Source organism: Rhinoderma darwinii, chromosome 7, assembly GCF_050947455.1.
Source record: "Rhinoderma darwinii isolate aRhiDar2 chromosome 7, aRhiDar2.hap1, whole genome shotgun sequence".
Classification (NCBI taxonomy): Eukaryota; Metazoa; Chordata; class Amphibia; order Anura; family Rhinodermatidae; genus Rhinoderma; species Rhinoderma darwinii.
In genome coordinates this window covers 109,780,763-109,800,431 of record NC_134693.1, presented here as the reverse complement: position 1 = coordinate 109,800,431, position 19,669 = coordinate 109,780,763, and the positions used below count along the sequence as shown (strand labels likewise).

General features: G+C 40.1%; 1 protein-coding gene across 1 annotated transcript in view; it reads left to right on the top strand.

The window, feature by feature from the left end:
• CFAP92 (cilia and flagella associated protein 92 (putative)) overlaps positions 1 to 12,731 on the top strand; it is a 181,420-nt gene extending 168,689 nt beyond the window's left edge. The window contains exons 17-18 of the mRNA XM_075833826.1: positions 1,283 to 1,464; positions 11,035 to 12,731. Of these exons, the coding sequence (XP_075689941.1) occupies positions 1,283 to 1,464; positions 11,035 to 11,227 (375 nt within the window). The 3' untranslated portion in view covers positions 11,228 to 12,731. The remainder of the gene's footprint in view (positions 1 to 1,282; positions 1,465 to 11,034) is intronic.
• Positions 12,732 to 19,669: the final 6,938 nt, after the last annotated feature.

Below are 19,669 nucleotides of genomic sequence, written 5' to 3'. Positions count from 1 at the left end.
AAGTGACCCTATTTGGCAAACTACACCCCTCAAGGAACTTATCGAGGGGTATGGTGGGCATTGAGTTCCCACAGGTTTTTTTTTGCTGCATTTTGTGGAATTAGACTGTGCAATTAAAATTAAAATTTTTCCGATAAAAGGTACAAATTTTTACAAGGAATAAAGGAGAAAAAGCACCCCAACATTTGTAAAGCAATTTCTCCCGATTACGGCAATACCCCATATGTGGTCATAAACTGCTGGTTGGACAAACAGCAGAGCTTAGAAAGGCAAGAGCGCTATTTGGCACGGAGTTTGCTGGATTGGTTTCTGGGCGCCATGTCGCATTTGCAGCTTCTCAGGCACCAGTACAGGGGAAACCCCTTAATAGTGACCCCATTTTGAAACTAGACCCCTTGAGGAATTCATTGTAGTTTTCAGGGGGTGCATGCGACTTTTTGATCAGTTTTTATTCTATTTTTAAGAGGCGTGGTGACTAAAAACAGCAATTCTACTATTGTTGTTTATTCCTTTTTTTTCACCGCCCGCTATAAATGACATATTCACTTTATTCTGCAGGGCCATACGATTACGGTGATACCATATGTTTATAGTTTTTTATAAAATACTTTTTATAAAAAATCATTTACTTTTGGTGTTGCCATATTCTAAGAGCCATAACTTTTTTTATTTTTCCATCAATAAAGCCGTGTGAGGACTTGTTTTTTGCGTAACGAACTGTAGTTTCGATCAGTACCATTTTTAGGTACATGCGCCATTTTGATCTCTTTTTTTTATTCCATTTTTTGAGAGATGAAGTGACCCAAAAATTGTGATTCTGGTATTGATTATTATTATTTTTCTTTTATGGCGTTCACCACACGGGATAGATAACAGAATACTTTTGTCGTTCAGGCCGTTACGGACGCGGCAATACCAATTATGTATAGTTTATTTGTTTCTTTTTATTAATAATAACTGATAAGGGAAAAAGGGGGATTTTTCTTTTTTATTACTTTTAAAACTTTTTTTTTACTTTGTCCCACTAGGGGACTTGAGGCCAGGAGGCCCTGATCACAATTCTAATACACTGCACTACATGCGTCGTTTTTAGCAATTACACCGTTTTTAGCATCAAAACACCCTTGTCTAGCATGTCTAAATATATAATTTTACTGAATCATTTCAATGCATTATATGTATTGTTTTTAAGAATATTTGTTTCTATTTGCACCAACGGTTATATGTATAACGGGTATATTCTACTGTAATGTAATAATTGGGCATTTCTTATCTTTGGTAGCCCATACCAGCACTGGCTGTAATGCCAAAGTCCAGAAGTAATGGAAGCAAAATTGGGTTAAACAGCAAGGGATTTCTTCCGGGAGAACTCCAATATCACAGCTTGAAATGGACTGATAATATAGTTCCCTGCCACAACATGAACCATGAGACATTCCAGGAACTGAGAGGGAAAGACTTTACGTAAGTTCCAGTCAGTGTAATTTTTAGATCTATGTACAAGATAATCCATAGCTCTATAATTTTAGTTTATAAGATGTTCTGTGTCTATAGGGGGTGTTAATGAGGTACAGATCAATTATTGTGCTGTTTGGTCAGGTATAAAGGTTCATGACTAATCTTCTGGATGACACAAAATTCTTCACTTGGAAATTCCACATCTCTGGCCTTTTCTGTTATACTTAATTATTATTATATAAGCTAGCTGGACATGCTTCTGCATTCAGCCAGTATCTAGGGAATCTTACACCATTAACAACAACTAGACGTTGATACCTACATAACTACTGAATTATCTAAGAATGCCATTATGCTACTATTGTGAGGTTACTGTCATCAGTTGTGAGCTTGTTATCTCTTCTCAACCCTTCTCGTAGTAGCAGTGTCGTGGGAAGTCCCAAAAATCAGCCCTACAAATGGTGCTGTTCCATTTTAAAAGGATGTGAAATTGGTTCCTTGGTTCCTTGATGGCAAGGAAGCAAACAATATAATATCTTGAAAGTTCTTTAATAATATGGATACAAGCGACGCGTTTCGGAGCCGGACCGGCTCCTTCCTCAGGCAGTATCACAGAGAACCCTTCTCGTGAATAGATGATAGTTTTTATTTATCCTCTCTTAACCAACGCACTTGTCCGTAACATGTAGTGCTAAAGGTGATTTAATCCCCAAATATACACTACCGTTCAAAAGTTTAGGGTCACTTAGAAATTTTCTTATTTTTGAAAGAAAAGCAGTTTTTTTTTTCAATGAAGATAACATTAAATTAATCAAAAATACACTCTATTCATTGTTAATGTGCTAAATGACTATTCTAGCTGCAAACGTCTGGTTTTTAATGCAATATCTACATAGGTGTATAGAGGACCATTTCCAGCAACCATCACTCCAGTGTTCTAATGGTACATTGTGTTTGCTAACTGTGTTAGAAGGCTAATGGATGATTAGAAAACACTTGAAAACCCTTGTGCAATTATGTTAGCACCGCTGTAAACAGTTTTGCTGTTTAGAGGAGCTATAAAACTGACCTTCCTTTGAGCTAGTTGAGAATCTGGAGCATTACATTTGTGGGTTCGATTAAACTCTCAAAATGGCTAGAAAAAGAGAGCTTTCATGTGAAACTCGACAGTCTATTCTTGTTCTTAGAAATGAAGGCTATTCCATGTGAGAAATTGCCAAGAAACTGAAGATTTCCTACAACGGTGTGTACTACTCCCTTCAGAGGACAGCACAAACAGGCTCTAACCAGAGTAGAAAGAGAAGTGGGAGGCCCCGCTGAGCAACAAGACAAGTACATTAGAGTCTCTAGTTTGAGAAATAGATGCCTCACAGGTCCTCAACTGGCAGCTTCATTAAATAGTACCCGCAAAACGCCAGTGTTAACGTCTACAGTGAAGAGGCGACTCCGGGCTGCTGGCCTTCAGGGCAGAGTGGCAGAGAAAAATCCATATCTGAGACTGGCTAATAAAAGGAAAATATTAATATGGGCAAAAGCACACAGACATTGGACAGAGGAAGATTGGAAAAAAGTGTTATGAACAGACGAATCGAAGTTTGAGGTGTTTGGATCACACAGAAGAACATTTGTGAGACGCAGAACAACTGAAAAGATGCTGGAAGAGTGCCTGACGCCATCTGTCAAGCATGGTGGAGGTAATGTGATGGTCTGGGGTTGCTTTGGTGCTGGTAAAGTGGGAGATTTGTACAAGGTAAAAGGGATTTTGAATAAGGAAGGCTATCACTCCATTTTGCAACGCCATGCCATACCCTGTGGACAGCGCTTGATTGGAGCCAATTTCATCCTACAACAGGACAATGACCCAAAGCACACCTCCAAATTATGCAAGAACTATTTAGGGAAGAAGCAGGCAGCTGGTATTCTATCTGTAATGGAGTGGAATCCAACAAAGAAAATGATCGACTAAAGCACAACAAATTGATAGCAAAAAATACAAAATTTTATTAACATGAAACCATGACAAAGGTTAAAACTGGAACAGGGGATGAGTCACTCAATAAAAAGACATCGAAAACAATCATGTACTAGATGTAGATGTGACATAAATCTATACAAGCTTGTTTATTCGTTAATACAGCAAAGTAGGATGGTATACGTGCCTATGCGGACCTGTAGCTAATGAAGCCTAGTAAATGATGGCAAAAAGAAGGTCAACAAGGGATAAAATGCATGTATGTACTGCCTGGGTTGCCTCCACGAGAGTATATGTGTGGCAATAATTATATGCAGATACCTGAATCCAGTGATTGTCTATACATGCATGATAGCCTAATATACGCCATAGTGTGTATTACAGGATCAGTGCTACAGGTAACATACAGCAATGTGCATAGACGCACAAAAAGGTACCAGGCCAATACCAAGCAAGAAAGTCAGTGATAGCTGTACAACATACCAGTGGACATGATGAGGATGTCTGGACCCGACGCGCGTTTCGGCAACTGCCTTCGTCCGGGGTTAGGGTCAAACTGCTAAAATCTACCTATATATGGGGCGTAGCTCAGATGTTTGCAATATAAGAAGAGGAGGAGGCAGAATCAAGTGACAAAAAACGGCGTCTGGTGCGGGGTACCAAGATGGCGCTGCCCCACTTCCGGTCCGCGTCATCAGAGAGGATGTGGGGCGGCGCGGACTAACCACGCCCCCCACACATCCTACTCCGAGTCTAGACAGCGGTCGGAAGAGGCCAGGGCCACTCCCCCCTCGGACATAAACATCTGATCAGGATGTTATGAACACCAGCGCGCAATCCATCAGCGATATGTGCCAGAAGGAAACAAGGAAAAGAACTTACGATACGAATGGTTTGCAGGGTATTATGTATAGTTGGAAATAAAAAGTAGCATAAAAACTGCTTCCTATGGTGTAAATTGTGTGATGTGTAACATGAAGAAGAAGGGGGGGGGAGGGAAGAGGGGGTTGGTTGTGATGTAAAGCAATAAATGAATGCACCACTGGCAATAGTGAGATGAAAAGATATAATACAGAATGTGAATGTGGAAACTTGAAAATGAAAATTTGTGAATGTAAAAAATGATGAGTGTGAATGCTGATGAAATTATGAATGAGATGACAAATGTGAAATGTGATACTGGTGAATTGTACTGGGAACGTGATGAGACATGGTGAAAATAAGAAAATCCGGTTAATGTGTGTGTAAAAATACAAGTGTAGTGGACACACGATTATACTATAAAAATCAATACTGGGTAACACCTAAATATTAAGTCTAGAAAAACCATAATATTGAAGCCACATGTATTGGTACAAAAATACAATACAAACCAATATCTATACATACAGCAGGCAGTATATATATCACTTTAAGTTCTCTATGTTTGTAAAGACTAAAACATATATAATTGTACCTAATAAATGCTACTAGTAGCACTAAATAAATTAATAAGGAACACATACACAAGAACATATTATAGCAACGTACAAAAATAACGTATTGGAAGTGAATTATACAAAATAAAGGATCGGAATGATCCATACAAGATGAAAATAAATAGTAGATAAGTAATATGTGATACAAATGATACCATATATATATAATGACCAATGCAGAAAATATATATAAAGCGCAGTATAGTGTATCTAGTTTCCTCTTAGAAGAAGCGAAGAATGGACCGCAAGACACCTCCTCAGATGAACTCAATGGAAGAATATCATAATTCTGTATATAAGGAAAACACAACAAGAGAAGGTAGTTAATTTTTAAAAAAATGACAACAGGGATGAGGAAAAGATAAAAGCCAAGACCCACAAGGAGTCAATGGTTACAAAAACGAAACAAAGCTCAAAGATTCGTTTAATCCATGTGGAGACATTGTCCCAAGGGTCCAGATCCAACGAGACTCACATTGTGCGAGTTTTTGTTTAGTGGCCCCGCCTCTCGTACCGCATATAATATGATCAATCCCTCTCACCTTCAGCTTAGAGGGATCACATGCGTGGTGTGTTCTAAAATGTCGGGCCACAGGTTTCAACATCTCCAAAGTTTCTGCCCCTGCTGCTCGCTTTATATCGGCCATATGTTCACGTACCCGCACCTTCAGCTCTCTGGAAGTGAGACCAATGTAAATCTTCGGGCACGGACATACAGCGTAATATATAACGGCTTTGGTAGTACATGTGATGGAATGAGTGATATTAAAAGTTTTACTGCCAGATACATCGGTGAAAGTAGTGACATCTTCTACATTGGGGCACGCTACGCATCTTCCGCAAGGCTTACATCCCCATCTTGGACCCTTGGTCCCGAATGGATATTTAGTTTTTATTGGGTCATAGAAACTTCTTACAAGATGATCTTTTAAATTTTTAGATCGTCTTGCAGTCACGGAGGGATATTTTGTGATGAATCTGTTTAGGGAGGGATCGGTCAGGAGGATCGGCCAGTATCTTTTAAGGATTTCCTTCATTTGAGGCCATCGAGAATGGTATCCTGTAATGAACCTGACCTGGTTCTGTTTCTCTACCTTCTTTTTAGGGAAAAGCAGATCATCCCTAGAGGTCCCTTTTGCCCTACGATAGGCTTTTTTGATTGATCTAGCACTATATCCTCGCTCTAGGAAACGATGTTTCAGATCTGCCGCCTGTTTCTCAAATAACGAGTCAGAGGAACATATCCTCTTGATCCGTAAAAATTGTCCAATGGGGACCGCTGAAATGGTCTGTGGGGGATGAGATAAAGAAGAGTGGAGCAGTGCATTCACAGAGGTTTCCTTGCGGAAAACGTCACTATGTATGAAGCCCTTCTCATCAGTAAAAATCTTGACATCCAAAAAATCCACACAACTAGGATGTGCTTTATGGGTGAATTTAAGGTTTATATCATTCAGGTTGAGCCCAACCATGAAGGAATCCAGGTCTGCATGTGTGCCCTTCCAGATGACCAGAATGTCATCAATGTAGCGGGCCCAAAAGAGGACCCGCGCCATTGATTCCTCCCGGTCATCTGAGAAAAGAGTCCTCTCCCACAGCCCCAGGAAAAGGTTAGCGTAAGATGGTGCACACGCTGCCCCCATGGCTGTTCCCTGGAGCTGTAGGTAGAAGTAATCATTGAACACAAAGAAATTGTGTGTTAGGATGTATTCAAGCATCTGTGCAATAAATGCACATAGTGATTTGTCAAGTTCTGATATTGACAAAAAGTACTGGACTGCTCTCAGACCATCTTCATGCTTAATGCATGTATAGAGAGACTCTACATCGATGGTAACTAGGAGCATGTCACCATCAATGCTGATACCGCTGATCTTCTGCAAAAGATCAGCAGTATCGCGAATATACGATGGTAAATTGACCACCAGGTTTTTTAAATGGTGGTCAATGAATCTGCATATCCCTTCAGTGAGACTGCCCCTACCTGAGATGATAGGTCTCCCTGGTGGAATCCTCTCATTTTTGTGGATCTTAGGCAGCAGATAAAGGGTGGGAATTGTGGGTTCATCAATTGAGAGTGCCAAGTTAAGTTCTTTGGAGATGACATTATCTTCCACTGCCTGGAGAAGTTTGGCCTGCAACTCCCGTTTAAAGGCCGACAGAGGGTTGAAGGTCAACCTCTTGTAGCAATGTTTGTCTCTCAGCTGTCTGTTTGCCTCCGCCTCATACATGACACATGGCCACACTACCACATTACCCCCTTTATCTGCTGCCTTGAATACCACATCTTTGATTTTTTTCAATTGTTTTAAGCTGTTTCTCTCTAGCACAGTTAGATTATCGCATTTGATATATCTTGGGATGTTATGAAATTCTTGAGTTACTGATTTAATGAAGAGGTCCACCGCGGGGCATAGACTAAGGGCAGGGAAGTTTTTTGATTTAATCCTAATGCATGCAGGAATATTACCTGCAGTATCATCAATGTTATGTTCTCCCAGCAAATCTTCAAGTGCCTTGAGTGCCTGCTGTTCCTCAGATGTAGGAAACAGATCCCTGTCCACTGGTTTATTAAACCATTTGTTGAAAATGAGTGAGCGGCCGAAGATGTGTAAATCTTTTACTGCAGAAAATATATCAAAAGCAGCACTGGGTGAAAAAGTCAGGCCCTTGGCTATCAGTTCCAAATCAATTTTAGAAAATACATGTGATGACAAATTAATTACCTTTAGTTGACTACTCGGTTCTCGTGCATCTGGTCGTTTTTTATTAGCTGCTTGTCTTTGTGCCAGTTTTCTTTTAGGCCGAGTGTTGAAGGTAGATCTATAGGGCATGGTATCGGTTTCACTCTGAGACGAGATGGAGGAGATGGAAGGGGTACGGTTAAGACCACCTGGGGCCTGGTTTCTTCTCCACCTATATACTTTGTTATTTTGGAGATCTCCAATATCTCTGGAAAATTTTCTGGACTTAACTTCTTGGATGTCTTTCTCCCACTCCACAAATTGGATATCAAGGTTATGTTTGAATTTGGACATACCATCTGCAGACATGAGTGGAAACAATTGTGCCTGTACACTTTCGATCTCTACATCCATGGCCAGTATCATTTTGTGGTTGAGGTCAACCAGAAGTTCCATGAATTTTTTGGAGCTCTGGTTGCATACCTCTTCCCACTTGGAGATGAATTCTTCTTCTATGATAGGAAAAGATGGGAAGATCTGAATTCTTAGACCCCTTGGGACAAGGTCTCTCTGGATGTAATTTTCCAGGAAGGTTTTGTTCCACCACACTTTCATGCGGCGGTGTAATAAATTGGTATATTTGTTCTGGAGCTCAGTCACGTTTCTGCACACATTAAAACCATGTATTGGGGACTCATCCTTGAAAACCTGTTCCATCTGAGAACGCCAGGCACATTCCCTGGCTTTATAGTCCATGGGACCCGATGTATTGGACTCTGTGAGAACACAGAAAGGGTTAAGTATATACAAATACAATACCACCGAAAAAGGGGGGCACAGACACAGAGTAATGTTCAATATAAAGCAACGTTGCTGAACAATATGAGATCTACTGTGTTTGCGTCCCAGGTAATGACCAAGATAACCTTGGTGCATCGATCAACAATAGATGAATCCAACAAAGAAAATGATCGACTAAAGCACAACAAATTGATAGCAAAAAATACAAAATTTTATTAACATGAAACCATGACAAAGGTTAAAACTGGAACAGGGGATGAGTCACTCAATAAAAAGACATCGAAAACAATCATGTACTAGATGTAGATGTGACATAAATCTATACAAGCTTGTTTATTCGTTAATACAGCAAAATAGGATGGTATACGTGCCTATGCGGACCTGTAGCTAATGAAGCCTAGTAAATGATGGCAAAAAGAAGGTCAACAAGGGATAAAATGCATGTATGTACTGCCTGGGTTGCCTCCACGAGAGTATATGTGTGGCAATAATTATATGCAGATACCTGAATCCAGTGATTGTCTATACATGCATGATAGCCTAATATACGCCATAGTGTGTATTACAGGATCAGTGCTACAGGTAACATACAGCAATGTGCATAGACGCACAAAAAGGTACCAGGCCAATACCAAGCAAGAAAGTCAGTGATAGCTGTACAACATACCAGTGGACATGATGAGGATGTCTGGACCCGACGCGCGTTTCGGCAACTGGAGTAATGGAGGGGCCAGCGCAGTCACCAGATCTCAACCCCATAGAGCTGTTGTGGGAGCAGCTTGACCGTATGGTACGCAAGAAGTGCCCATCAAGCCAATCCAACTTGTGGGAGGGGCTTCTGGAAGCATGGGGTGAAATTTCTCCCGATTACCTCAGCAAATTAACAGCTAGAATGCCAAAGGTCTGCAATGCTGTAATTGCTGCAAATGGAGCATTCTTTGACGAAAGCAAAGTTTGAAGGAGAAAATTATTATTTCTAACCTTGTCAATGTCTTGACTATATTTTCTAGTCATTTTGCAACTCATTTGATAAATAAGTGTGAGTTTTCATGGAAAACACAAAATTGTCTGGGTGACCCCAAACTTTTGAACGGTAGTGTATTTTTATTGTTAAGGCTTCCCTCTAGGAAAGCTAAACAGAAGTGATAGGATGCGTTCACATTCATCAGCTACATCCGGCAGCAGATGTCGGAATCGGCCCTTGATGATTTCTTACAGCCTAGTTTCCCTTGACATAATTTTTTTGATATTTTCAGTGTTTACTCTTCCTGACACTCATGCACCTAATTTTTTTTTTAAAGAGGATTGGTCATGTTTTTTTTAAATTTTAAACCACATGATTACTCGCCTCCCCCAATTCCAGCACGCTTAAAAAACTAAATTTATTTCCCCCCTCCGTGTCCCGCTACCGTCCTTCTCCGTGTGGTGCCTATTATGCTAATTTTGCGTAATGGTACAGAGAGCAGGAGACCTCATCTTGCCTCGTGCATCGCTGTGATGGCCAGAGCGGACGGCCTTACAGTAAACCTCACAACATGAGCAGGTCTGCTGCATATCTGGGAGGCGCTCTGATTTGACAGCGTCACATTGATGCACGATACTGAGGAGAGAGGAGGTCTCCTCCCTGTACCTTTACTCAAAAATAGCGTATTAGGAACGGAGGTCATAGCGGGACACGGGGGGCAATAAAAATAAAAATTCACATCTCTGGAAATGGGAGGAGGTGGGGAATAAGGGGAGGAATGTGGTTTAAAATTCACTGAGTTTTGTATCTCAAAAGGTATTATGCATTGTATATATTACCATCTAAATGTGGTTACATTTGTTACATTGTTTTGTCATTTTGGCATAAATGAATTGTGGCAACAATCTGCCTTATTTTATTAGTGCCTGTGCACTTTACATTAACACCATTAGATGTAGTGCGGTAGATAAGGAATACAGATACTACCTATGCGGATGCAATGATCTCTCTATAATATTTCTATTTTTTCCTCCTCCCAGTTTTCATTCTTATTTTTTTAGATTTTCATATTTTTCTTTTTCACCCTTTTAATATTTTTATTTTGATATTATATTCTTGATATTTTGAATATATATATTTTTTTATTATTTTTTATTATTATTAGGTGAACTTATGTCAGTGTAGTGGATATATCTGTTTCTTCCACTCCGTTTCTGATGCTTGTCACAATCAGAGGTTACTGAGATCAAGAAGTATAACACTCCTGCATTCAGGCAGTATTATCCCGATCTACCTACTACCAGCCCTACGCATTTCTTTACTAAGTTATTTCTCTGCTGTTAATAGTCAGGGGCTTGCAGAGTCAGAATGTTATAGCTTCTAGCATTCTAGAAGTGCAATGTACTGAAACAATGTGGCGTGGAGTAACAATGCCAGCCACGAATGTGGTTTATAAAAAAAAAAACACAACCATGATAGGTCCTCTTTAAACCACCTCTTTTGGAATTTGTCCGATGGCTAGTGAGGTGTTGAAAACCACATTGCTCTTTTTCATACATTATTTTTGTCATTTAAACTTTTACCATTACCCTTTATACCTAAGACATGTTTCTCATTTGAATGCTTAGAAGAAGAATCTCCATGGATATTACATTTGTGTTTCCTTGGTTCTTGCAGTTCACATTGTAAAGACCATTCAGTCATTTACAAGAGGAAAATCAAGGATTTGAGCAAAGAGGAGAAAAATTATTTCATCTTCTTAAAGTCTGGACAACCAAATGACAAAGCTCTTTCTGCACCAAAGATGGCGGATGAAAGGAACATTATTCAGATCCAGAGCCATGAAGGTTTTCTGCTTCATATACAGTAATTGGAAACCACCCACATAAGTTTACGTTTGTCAATAAAATTGTCACATCATGTGAAGTCATGCTCTTTAGTCTCGTTTCGTGTGTACAGAAAAAATTGAGAAGATCGAAAATCACTGAGCAATTGTGCACAATAATTGAATTTTAGAAAGTTTATTGGTTCACTTTATTACTCAAAAGCGGACATGTCATGTTGACCACGTTGCTGCTTTTATCTGGGCAGAATGATCAGCATATTCAACATGAAAGCTTTGCCTTCAAGGTGAAGCTGTTCTGAATTTATAGAAGATGTAACCTTCTTGTAAGACATTGTTAGATGTATATCTTTTAGGTTATGTAAACTTCTCCCATGCATTATTTCTAGTTTAAACCACTTATTTTCTGTTCTATTCACTGGGGCTTCCGTGGAGAATTCCTTAAATGGGTTTGCGCCTTATAAAACTGACTCTCTTCCTTCGTTAGGTAAAGTAGCGATACCTCTTCTAACTTCACAATATTTAGAGGGACTCGCCAGGGTTGCTGGCTATCTCCGCTAATATTTATCCTAGCCATAGAACAAATTGCCGTTCAGATTTGCCTTAACACTAACATTAAAGAGTTTAAATTTTCTTTATACAACCTAAACTTAAGCTACTCGCTGATATCCTCCTGTTGCTTAACTCCCCAATTACCACCCTCCTGAACCTTCTTAAATACCTGTCCAGTTTTGCTGTCCTATCCAGATTGGATATTGAATCTAAATTCGGGGACTTTAATCTCACCCTGCCCACAAGCACAGAAGCGGCATTAACATTTTCTTTTCCATTCCTCTGGTCGCATTCCTCATTGCAGTATTTGAGCAGGCACCTTACAAGCAAAGCAAAAAATAAAAAGCCAGATTTTATGCAGTCAATTACCCCCTCTAATAACTAATCTGCAGGGGCTAATTAAAGATTGAACAAAAATCCAATTTTCTCTAGCACGGAAAACCATAGCACAGCATTGGATGAATGATCGACCTCCATCAATTGGTCATTGGAAGGGATTGGTAAATTCAGTCATACCTTTCGAGAAAGTTGTATTTATGAATCGTGGTTGCAGTACTAAGTTTTCTAAGGTCTGGGATATATGGAATAACTCCCCTCTGACAGTCAACCCCTCCGCTAGTTCACCAGATAATGTGAGATAGGAATATAGGTGGCCCAAATTTTAGTATGTATCTCCAAGAACTTGCTGTGCTGGATTTATCAGATGCTCATGGGTGACATAGGTCCTAGGCTGTTTTGTGTTCTTTTATATCTGTTCTGGTTTTTGTCTCTCTATTACCATTGTCATACATATGTCCAAGCAAACCAGTCTACTCGCGATTGTTTATGACATATCATCATATTGGAATGCTCTATGTATACTCATTACTTGATTTGCTGTATGTAAATTTTCTTAATCCAATGTGCCATGTTTTGTAATTAGAGATGTATGACTGATTTTATACTTGTTATTGTAACAGTTCTTAATAAAACGAGTTTAACCCCTTAAGGACGCAGCCTAGTTTTGGCCTTAAGGCTCAGAGCCCATTTTTCAAATATGACATATTTCACTTTATGTGGTAATAATGTCGGAATGCTTAAACCTACCCAAGCGATTCTGAGATTGTTTTCTCGTGACACATTGGGCTTCATGTTCGTGGTAAAATTTGGTCAATATATTCAGTGTTTATTGGTGAAAATTTTGAAAAAATTGCATTTTTCAGAATTTAAATGCATCTGCTTGTAAAACAGACGGTTATACCACCCAAAATAGTTACTAGTTCACATTTCCCATATGTCTACTTTAGATTGGCATCGTTTTTTGAATATTCTTTTATTTTTCTTGGACGTTACAAGGCTTAGAACATAAACAGCAATTTCTCATATTTTTAAGAAAATTTCAAAAGCCTTTTTTTTAAGGTACCTCTTGAGTTCTGAAGTGGCTTTGAGGGGCCTATGTATTAGAAACCCTGATAAAACACCCCATTTTAAAAACGAGACCCCTCAAAGTATTCAAAACAGCATTTAGAAAGTTTTTTTTGACCCTTCAGGCATTTCACAGGAATTAAAGCAAAGTGGAGGTGAAATTTGCAAATTTCATTTTTCTTGCTGAATTTCAATTTTATTCATTTTTTTTTCTGTAACACAGAAGGTTTTACCAGAGAAACACTACTAAATATGTATTGTCCAGATTCTGCAGTTTTTAGAAATGTCCCACATGTGGCCCTACTGCGCTCGTGGACTAAAACACAAGCACTAGAAGCAAAGAAGCACCTAGTGCATTTTGAGTCCTCTTTTTTATTAGAATATATTTTAGGCAGCATGCCAGGTTTGAAGAGGTGTTGAGGTGCCAAAACAGTAGGAATCCCCCAATAGTGACCCCATTTTGGAAACTACACCCCTCAAGGAATTCATTTATGGTTGTTGTTACCATTTTGACCGCACAGTTTTTTCACAGCACGTATTTGAATTGGGCTGTGAAATGAAAACAATTTCATTTTTTCCAATAAAATGTCATTTGTGATCAAAATTTCTTATTTTCACAGGGAACAAAATACCCCATTTTGTTGCCCAATTTGTCCTTAGTGTGGCAATACCCCATTTGTGGTGATAAACTGCCGTTTGGGTCCATGGGAGGGCTCAGAAGGAAAGGAGCGCTATATGTTTGTTGGAGTCCAGATTTTGCTGGATTGGTTTTCGGGTGCCATGTCGCATTTGCAGAGCCTCAGAGGTATCAAAGCAATGGAAACCCACCAAAACTGACCCCATTTTGGAAACTACACCCCTCAAGAAATTCATTTATGGTTGTTGTTAGCATTTTGACCACACAGTTTTTTCACAGCACCTATTTCAATTGGGCTGTGACATTAAAAAAATGAAATTTTTTTCCAATAAAATGTCATTTGTGATCAAAATTTCTTATTTTCACAGGGAACAAAATACTCAATTTTGTTGCCCAATTTCTCCTGAGTGCAGCAATACCCCATTTGTGGCAATAAACTGCCGTTTGGGCCCATGGGAGGCCTCAGAAGGGAAGGAGCGCTGTGTGTTCTTTGGAGTACAGATTTTGCTGGTTTGGTTTTCGGGTGCCATGTCGCATTTGCAGAGCCCCAGAGGTATCAAAGCAATGGAAACCCACCAGAAGTGACCCCATTTTGGAAACTACACCCCTCAAGGAATTCATTTATGGGTAATGTGACCATTTAGACCCCATAGTTTCTTCACAGAACTTATTTGAATTGGGCTGGGAATTTAAAAAATATATATTTTTTCCAATAATATGTCATTTTAGCTCAAAAATTCTTATTTTCACAAGAAATAAAATACTCCATTTTGTTGCCCAATTTGTCCTGAGTGCAGAAGCACCTGAGGTACCAGTACAGTTGAAACCCGCAAGAAGTGACCCCGTTTTAAAAACTACACCCTTAAGGCATTCATCTAGAGGTGTAGTGAGCATTTTGACCGGAGACATACACCCCATAAACTGTAATGTGGGTTCTCCCGGGTATGGCAATACCCTACATGTGGCTGTTATCAGCTGCCTGGACACACAGCAGGGCTCAGAGGGGAAAGATGAGGGGGGATAAGCTGTGCGGAGTGCATCAGGGTAAGTAAAATTGGGGTCAATTATAAACCAAGGGATGTATGATAAATTTTAAAACACTCTTTCATACAGAGCTCTGGTTATTCGGGACACGTGTCACATTGATATATTGTGTCATCCCTTATCGCCCTCTTATAGCAGACTTTGCACCTCTTTTGACTCTTGCCGGTTTGGGGAACTTCTCCTGGAAAGTGTTGCCGCCCTGGTACGATGCGTGTGGCCCCGCTTCCAGAAGTACTGGGTGCCCCCCCTTCTTGGTCCCTAAAGATTAGGTTCTTGATAATCACCTCTTGAAATTCCAGGAAAGTTCCCGTCTGGCCTGCACGTCGACGTAGCACGTACGCATTGTACAAAGCCATCTGTATGATGTGCACGGCCAGCTTCTTATACCACACCGCATGGCGCTGTAGGGCTTCAGGATTTGATCTTACAAGTCCATCCCTCCCATGTACCTATTGTAGTCCAGGATGCAGTCTGGTTTGGGGGTGGCCTTTCCTTCATATATCCTAAAGCTGTAGGTATACCCGGATGCACTCTCGCAGCTTATACATCTTCACGCCATACCTTGCCCTCTTACCCGGCAGGTACTCGCGGAATTGAACCCTCCCTTTAAAATGTACCAGGGACTCATCAATAGAAATACACTTCTCGGGGGTGTATGCTTGGGAAAACCGGGCACTGGAACGGTCTAATAGGGGTCTCCGTTTATACAAACTGTCAAAACTGGGGTCATCTCGGGGTGGGCACGGCTCATTATCAGTATAATGTAAGAAGCAAAGTATTGAGTCATTTATTTATCTTTTTAGGTTCCAGTTCATTTCTGAAGTTGCTTTGAGGGGCCCATATATTAGAAACCCCTATCAAATACCCCATTTTAGAAACTAGACCCCTCAAAGTATTCAGAACAGCATTTAGAAAGTTTATGAACCCTTTAGGTGTTTCACAGAAATTTAGAGCAAAGTAGAGGTGAAATTTACATATTTTTTTTTTGTCAGAAAATCCTCTTTATACCATTTTTTTTATAACACAAAATGATTTATCAGAGAAACGCAACTTAATACGTATTGCCCAGATTTTGAGAAATATCCCACATGTGGCCCTAGTGCGGTAATGGACTGAAGCACCGGCCTCAGAAGCCAAGGAGCACCTAGTGGATTTTGAGGCCTCTTTTTTATTAGGCACCATGTCCGGTTTGAAGAGGTCTTGTGGTGCCAAAACATTGGGAACCCCCCAAAAGAGACCCCAATTTGGAAACTAGACCCCTTGAGGAATCTATTGTAGTTTTCTTGGGGTGCATGCGGCTTTTTGATCAGTTTTTATTCTATTTTTAGGTGGCGTGGTGACTAAAAAAACAGCAATTCTACTATTGCTTTTTTATTCTTTTTTTTTTTTACAGCGTTCACCGTGCGCTATAAATGACATTCACTTTATTCTGCGGGGCGATACGATTATGGCGATATCAGATGTTTATAGTTTTTTTTTAATGTCTTATGGCGTTTGCACAATAAAATACGTTTTGTAAACAATCATTCACTTTTTGTGTTACCTTATTCTAAGTGGCAGAACTTTTTTATTTTTCAATCAATAAAGCCGTGCGAGGACTTATTTTTTTTGCGTAACGAACTGTCGTTTCGATCAGTACCATTTTTCGGTACATGCGACTTTTTGATCTCTTTTTATTCCATTTTTTGGGAGGTGAAGTGACCAAACAATTGTGATTGTGGTACGGCTTATTATTATTTTCTTTTACGGCGTTCACCGTGCGGAATAACTAACGAAATAATTTTGTAGTTCAGGCCGTTACGGACGCGGCGATACCAATTATGTATAGTTTATTTGTTTGTTTATATATTTTTATTAATAATAAATGACTGATAAGGGAAAAAGGGGGATTTTTACTTTTAAAACTTTTTTCTTATTTTTACACATCTTTCTTTAACTTTTTTTTTACTTTATTACTTTGTCCCACTAGGGGACTTGAGGGCAGGAGGCCCTGATCGCTATTCTAATACACTGCACTACATGCGTAGTGCAGTGTATTAGAACTGTCAGCTACTCACTGACAGCAAGCATAGTGGGTCCTGACTTCGTCAGGACCCACTAGGCTTCCGTCTATGGCATAGCCAGACGCCATTGTTTGGTGTCCGGTTGCCATAGTCACCATCGCCGGCCGCTATCGCATAGCAGGCCGGCAATGGCAGCTTAACCCCTAAAAAGCCGCGATCTCTATAGAACGCGGCTTTTAAGGGGTTAATCAGCGGGGACACAGCGATCGGTCCCCGCTGTAGGAGCTGTGACAGCTCCTGTATGTGTCGGGAGGATGGCCGAAACGGCCGTTACTCCCGAGACGTACTATTAGGTCATGGAGCGCGAACGATACAGCTGCCATGACCTAATAGTACGTCCAGGAGCGGGAAGGGGTTAAAAAAAAAAAAAAAAAACACATTTTCGTTAATAACTCTCCTCTTAAAATTTTGGAGTACTACCCCGTCCCAGGGCATTATATGTGCACAGTCCAGCGCTTGGTGCTGAAATTGATATGGAATGGTCCTATACCTTGAATCTATCTTACGTACAATATAGATTAATTTAGGGTCCTCTTGGGATGCCAGACATTACACAGTACTATTATGCGGCCCAGCTGTCTCCTCTACTAAAATACCAACCTACTTCAGAGGTACCATTATGTCTCGCATTAGAAGCGCCAGAGTGTGCTCAGTCTGTACTGTCTGTTCTCCTCTGAACCCCTCCCGAAGACACATCTTTAACCCTATAATTCATGTTATATATTCAGTGCATTTTTTTTGGGCCTCCACTTTTTAAGCTCATGAATCCCCACATCTCTTGTGTCAATGGATATCAAGGGGTCTCCAAACTGTATATCTTTTTCTCAATATTATTGGGGTTCATGAGTTTACCTCTCTACAGAAAAACATACAAACTAGCCTCTTCAGATAATTACAAATAAAATATTTTATCACTACCTTCCTCAAAAAATCCACCCAACCTTTGTCCCGTACCACTTTTGAACAAAGAACTGACTGCACTTACTTGGTCCTACTAGCCTGTTTCTAGGGCCCTCCCTGGAAGCAGACTTAGGCTTTACCTTTACAGACACACAATGGAGTCAAATCTGGGAAAATATGGCTCGGAGCTCTATTAACACTCTTATATTATGGATGTCCTATAAGGTGTTGCTTAGATGTATTTAGTCCCTGGTTACCCTCTCCCCACATGTTTTCGACAATGCCCCGATAAGGGTGATATTTACCACACCTGATGAACCTGCCCTAAAGTCTGTCAGCTGTGGATTCAAGTCCACCATCTCATCTACACACTTACGGGTCACAATTTAGTCAAGAACCCTTGGGAGGCGATGCTTGCTAAGGAATTGGAAGTAGTTTTCCGGTCTAAGAGAGAACTCATTTCCTTTTTCTTTTAGGCGACAAAGCAAACAATAAATTCTTACATGGTTAATGAAAAGCTAACAGTCTTTACATGGGGGACTCCTAAATCAGGGAACCTTTGGACCCTGTACACTCCCCCTCCCCAGAAACCCGATCCCCCCCCCCCCCCCAATCAACCTAACCGCCCTTAACAAGTGCCAGTCGCCTCTATAACCCAACTGTATGGCCACACGTCCCTTTTTTCTGTGCCTCCCGAGGGATCACTTATCACCTTGCCCCCCCATTCCCTTGCAGCCACTGGTTATCTGATTGACTGTTTACTGGTAATCTAACTTGTTAATTGCATTTTTTGGTAATGATGCTATAGATTACCGACCGTTAATGGTTCTTGTTATTTTATATGTCTCGCACTCAAGATGTCACTTGACTCTTATTGTATTTTGAGACGATGCAATGCTTTTTGCACTGTGCTGAAAATGCAAAGAAGAAAAAGCATCCCGAGTCAATAGAAGGGCGTACCTCATTTTGGAACCTCCTTCAATTAGCCATAGTGAAAATGGCTCCAGAGAGTGTTTATTGATGGGCACCAATTAATGCTTATTGAACACTTTCTACTAGGTTCCCCCACAGATTACATAGTGATATACCTGTAATCAGTTTATTGTTTTGGACCCTTTTAATAAAAATACACATTTTCTAATGTGGACAACTGCTTTCAAATTTTGAGAGATGCCACTTGGTGGAAGAAACAGTCCAGCTGGGAGAGTAATATGGCTGCTCTTCCCGTTAAAAAATAAATAATTTAATGTAGTGATATTAAATGTATATGTACCCAAACATTTAGCCTACTACTTCTGCAAAAAAAAAAAGCCTCAAATAACTATGTAGATGAAAAAAAGTTATGGGTGCACTAATTACGTAACCCCTTTCCGCCCTGCAATATACCATTCCGATGCGGCAGTAAGGTCGTTTACGCGAACTGCCGTAATAGTACATCGCAGTGGTTAAAGGGGTTTTCTGGAGACTAAAAATTACTTTGAAGCAGCTCACGATGGTCACAAACATTACAAAAAACCTACTCGCCTTATTGTTACGCCATTCCCCGTCGGTCCCTACTTTTGGCTGCAGCAATGACATGCTTACACAGGGACATGTGACCACTGTAGCGGCGGTATATACGCCATGGGTTGTTTTTAAAAGAATTTTTAGTTTCAGGACAACCCCTTTAGATGGCTAAGGCTGAAATAGACTGGTTCTCACCCATTTATACCAATATTGGAGATAAATATAACTCAGGAATGCTTGAATAGACTATTCTAACACTTTTTATGCCAGTGTATTTTTTTTTGTGTGTGTGTATCTAAGCTTATCTTCAAATACCCAATGCCTTAGCACTTTTCTGAAAAGTGTCCTCGTATATGCAGATGA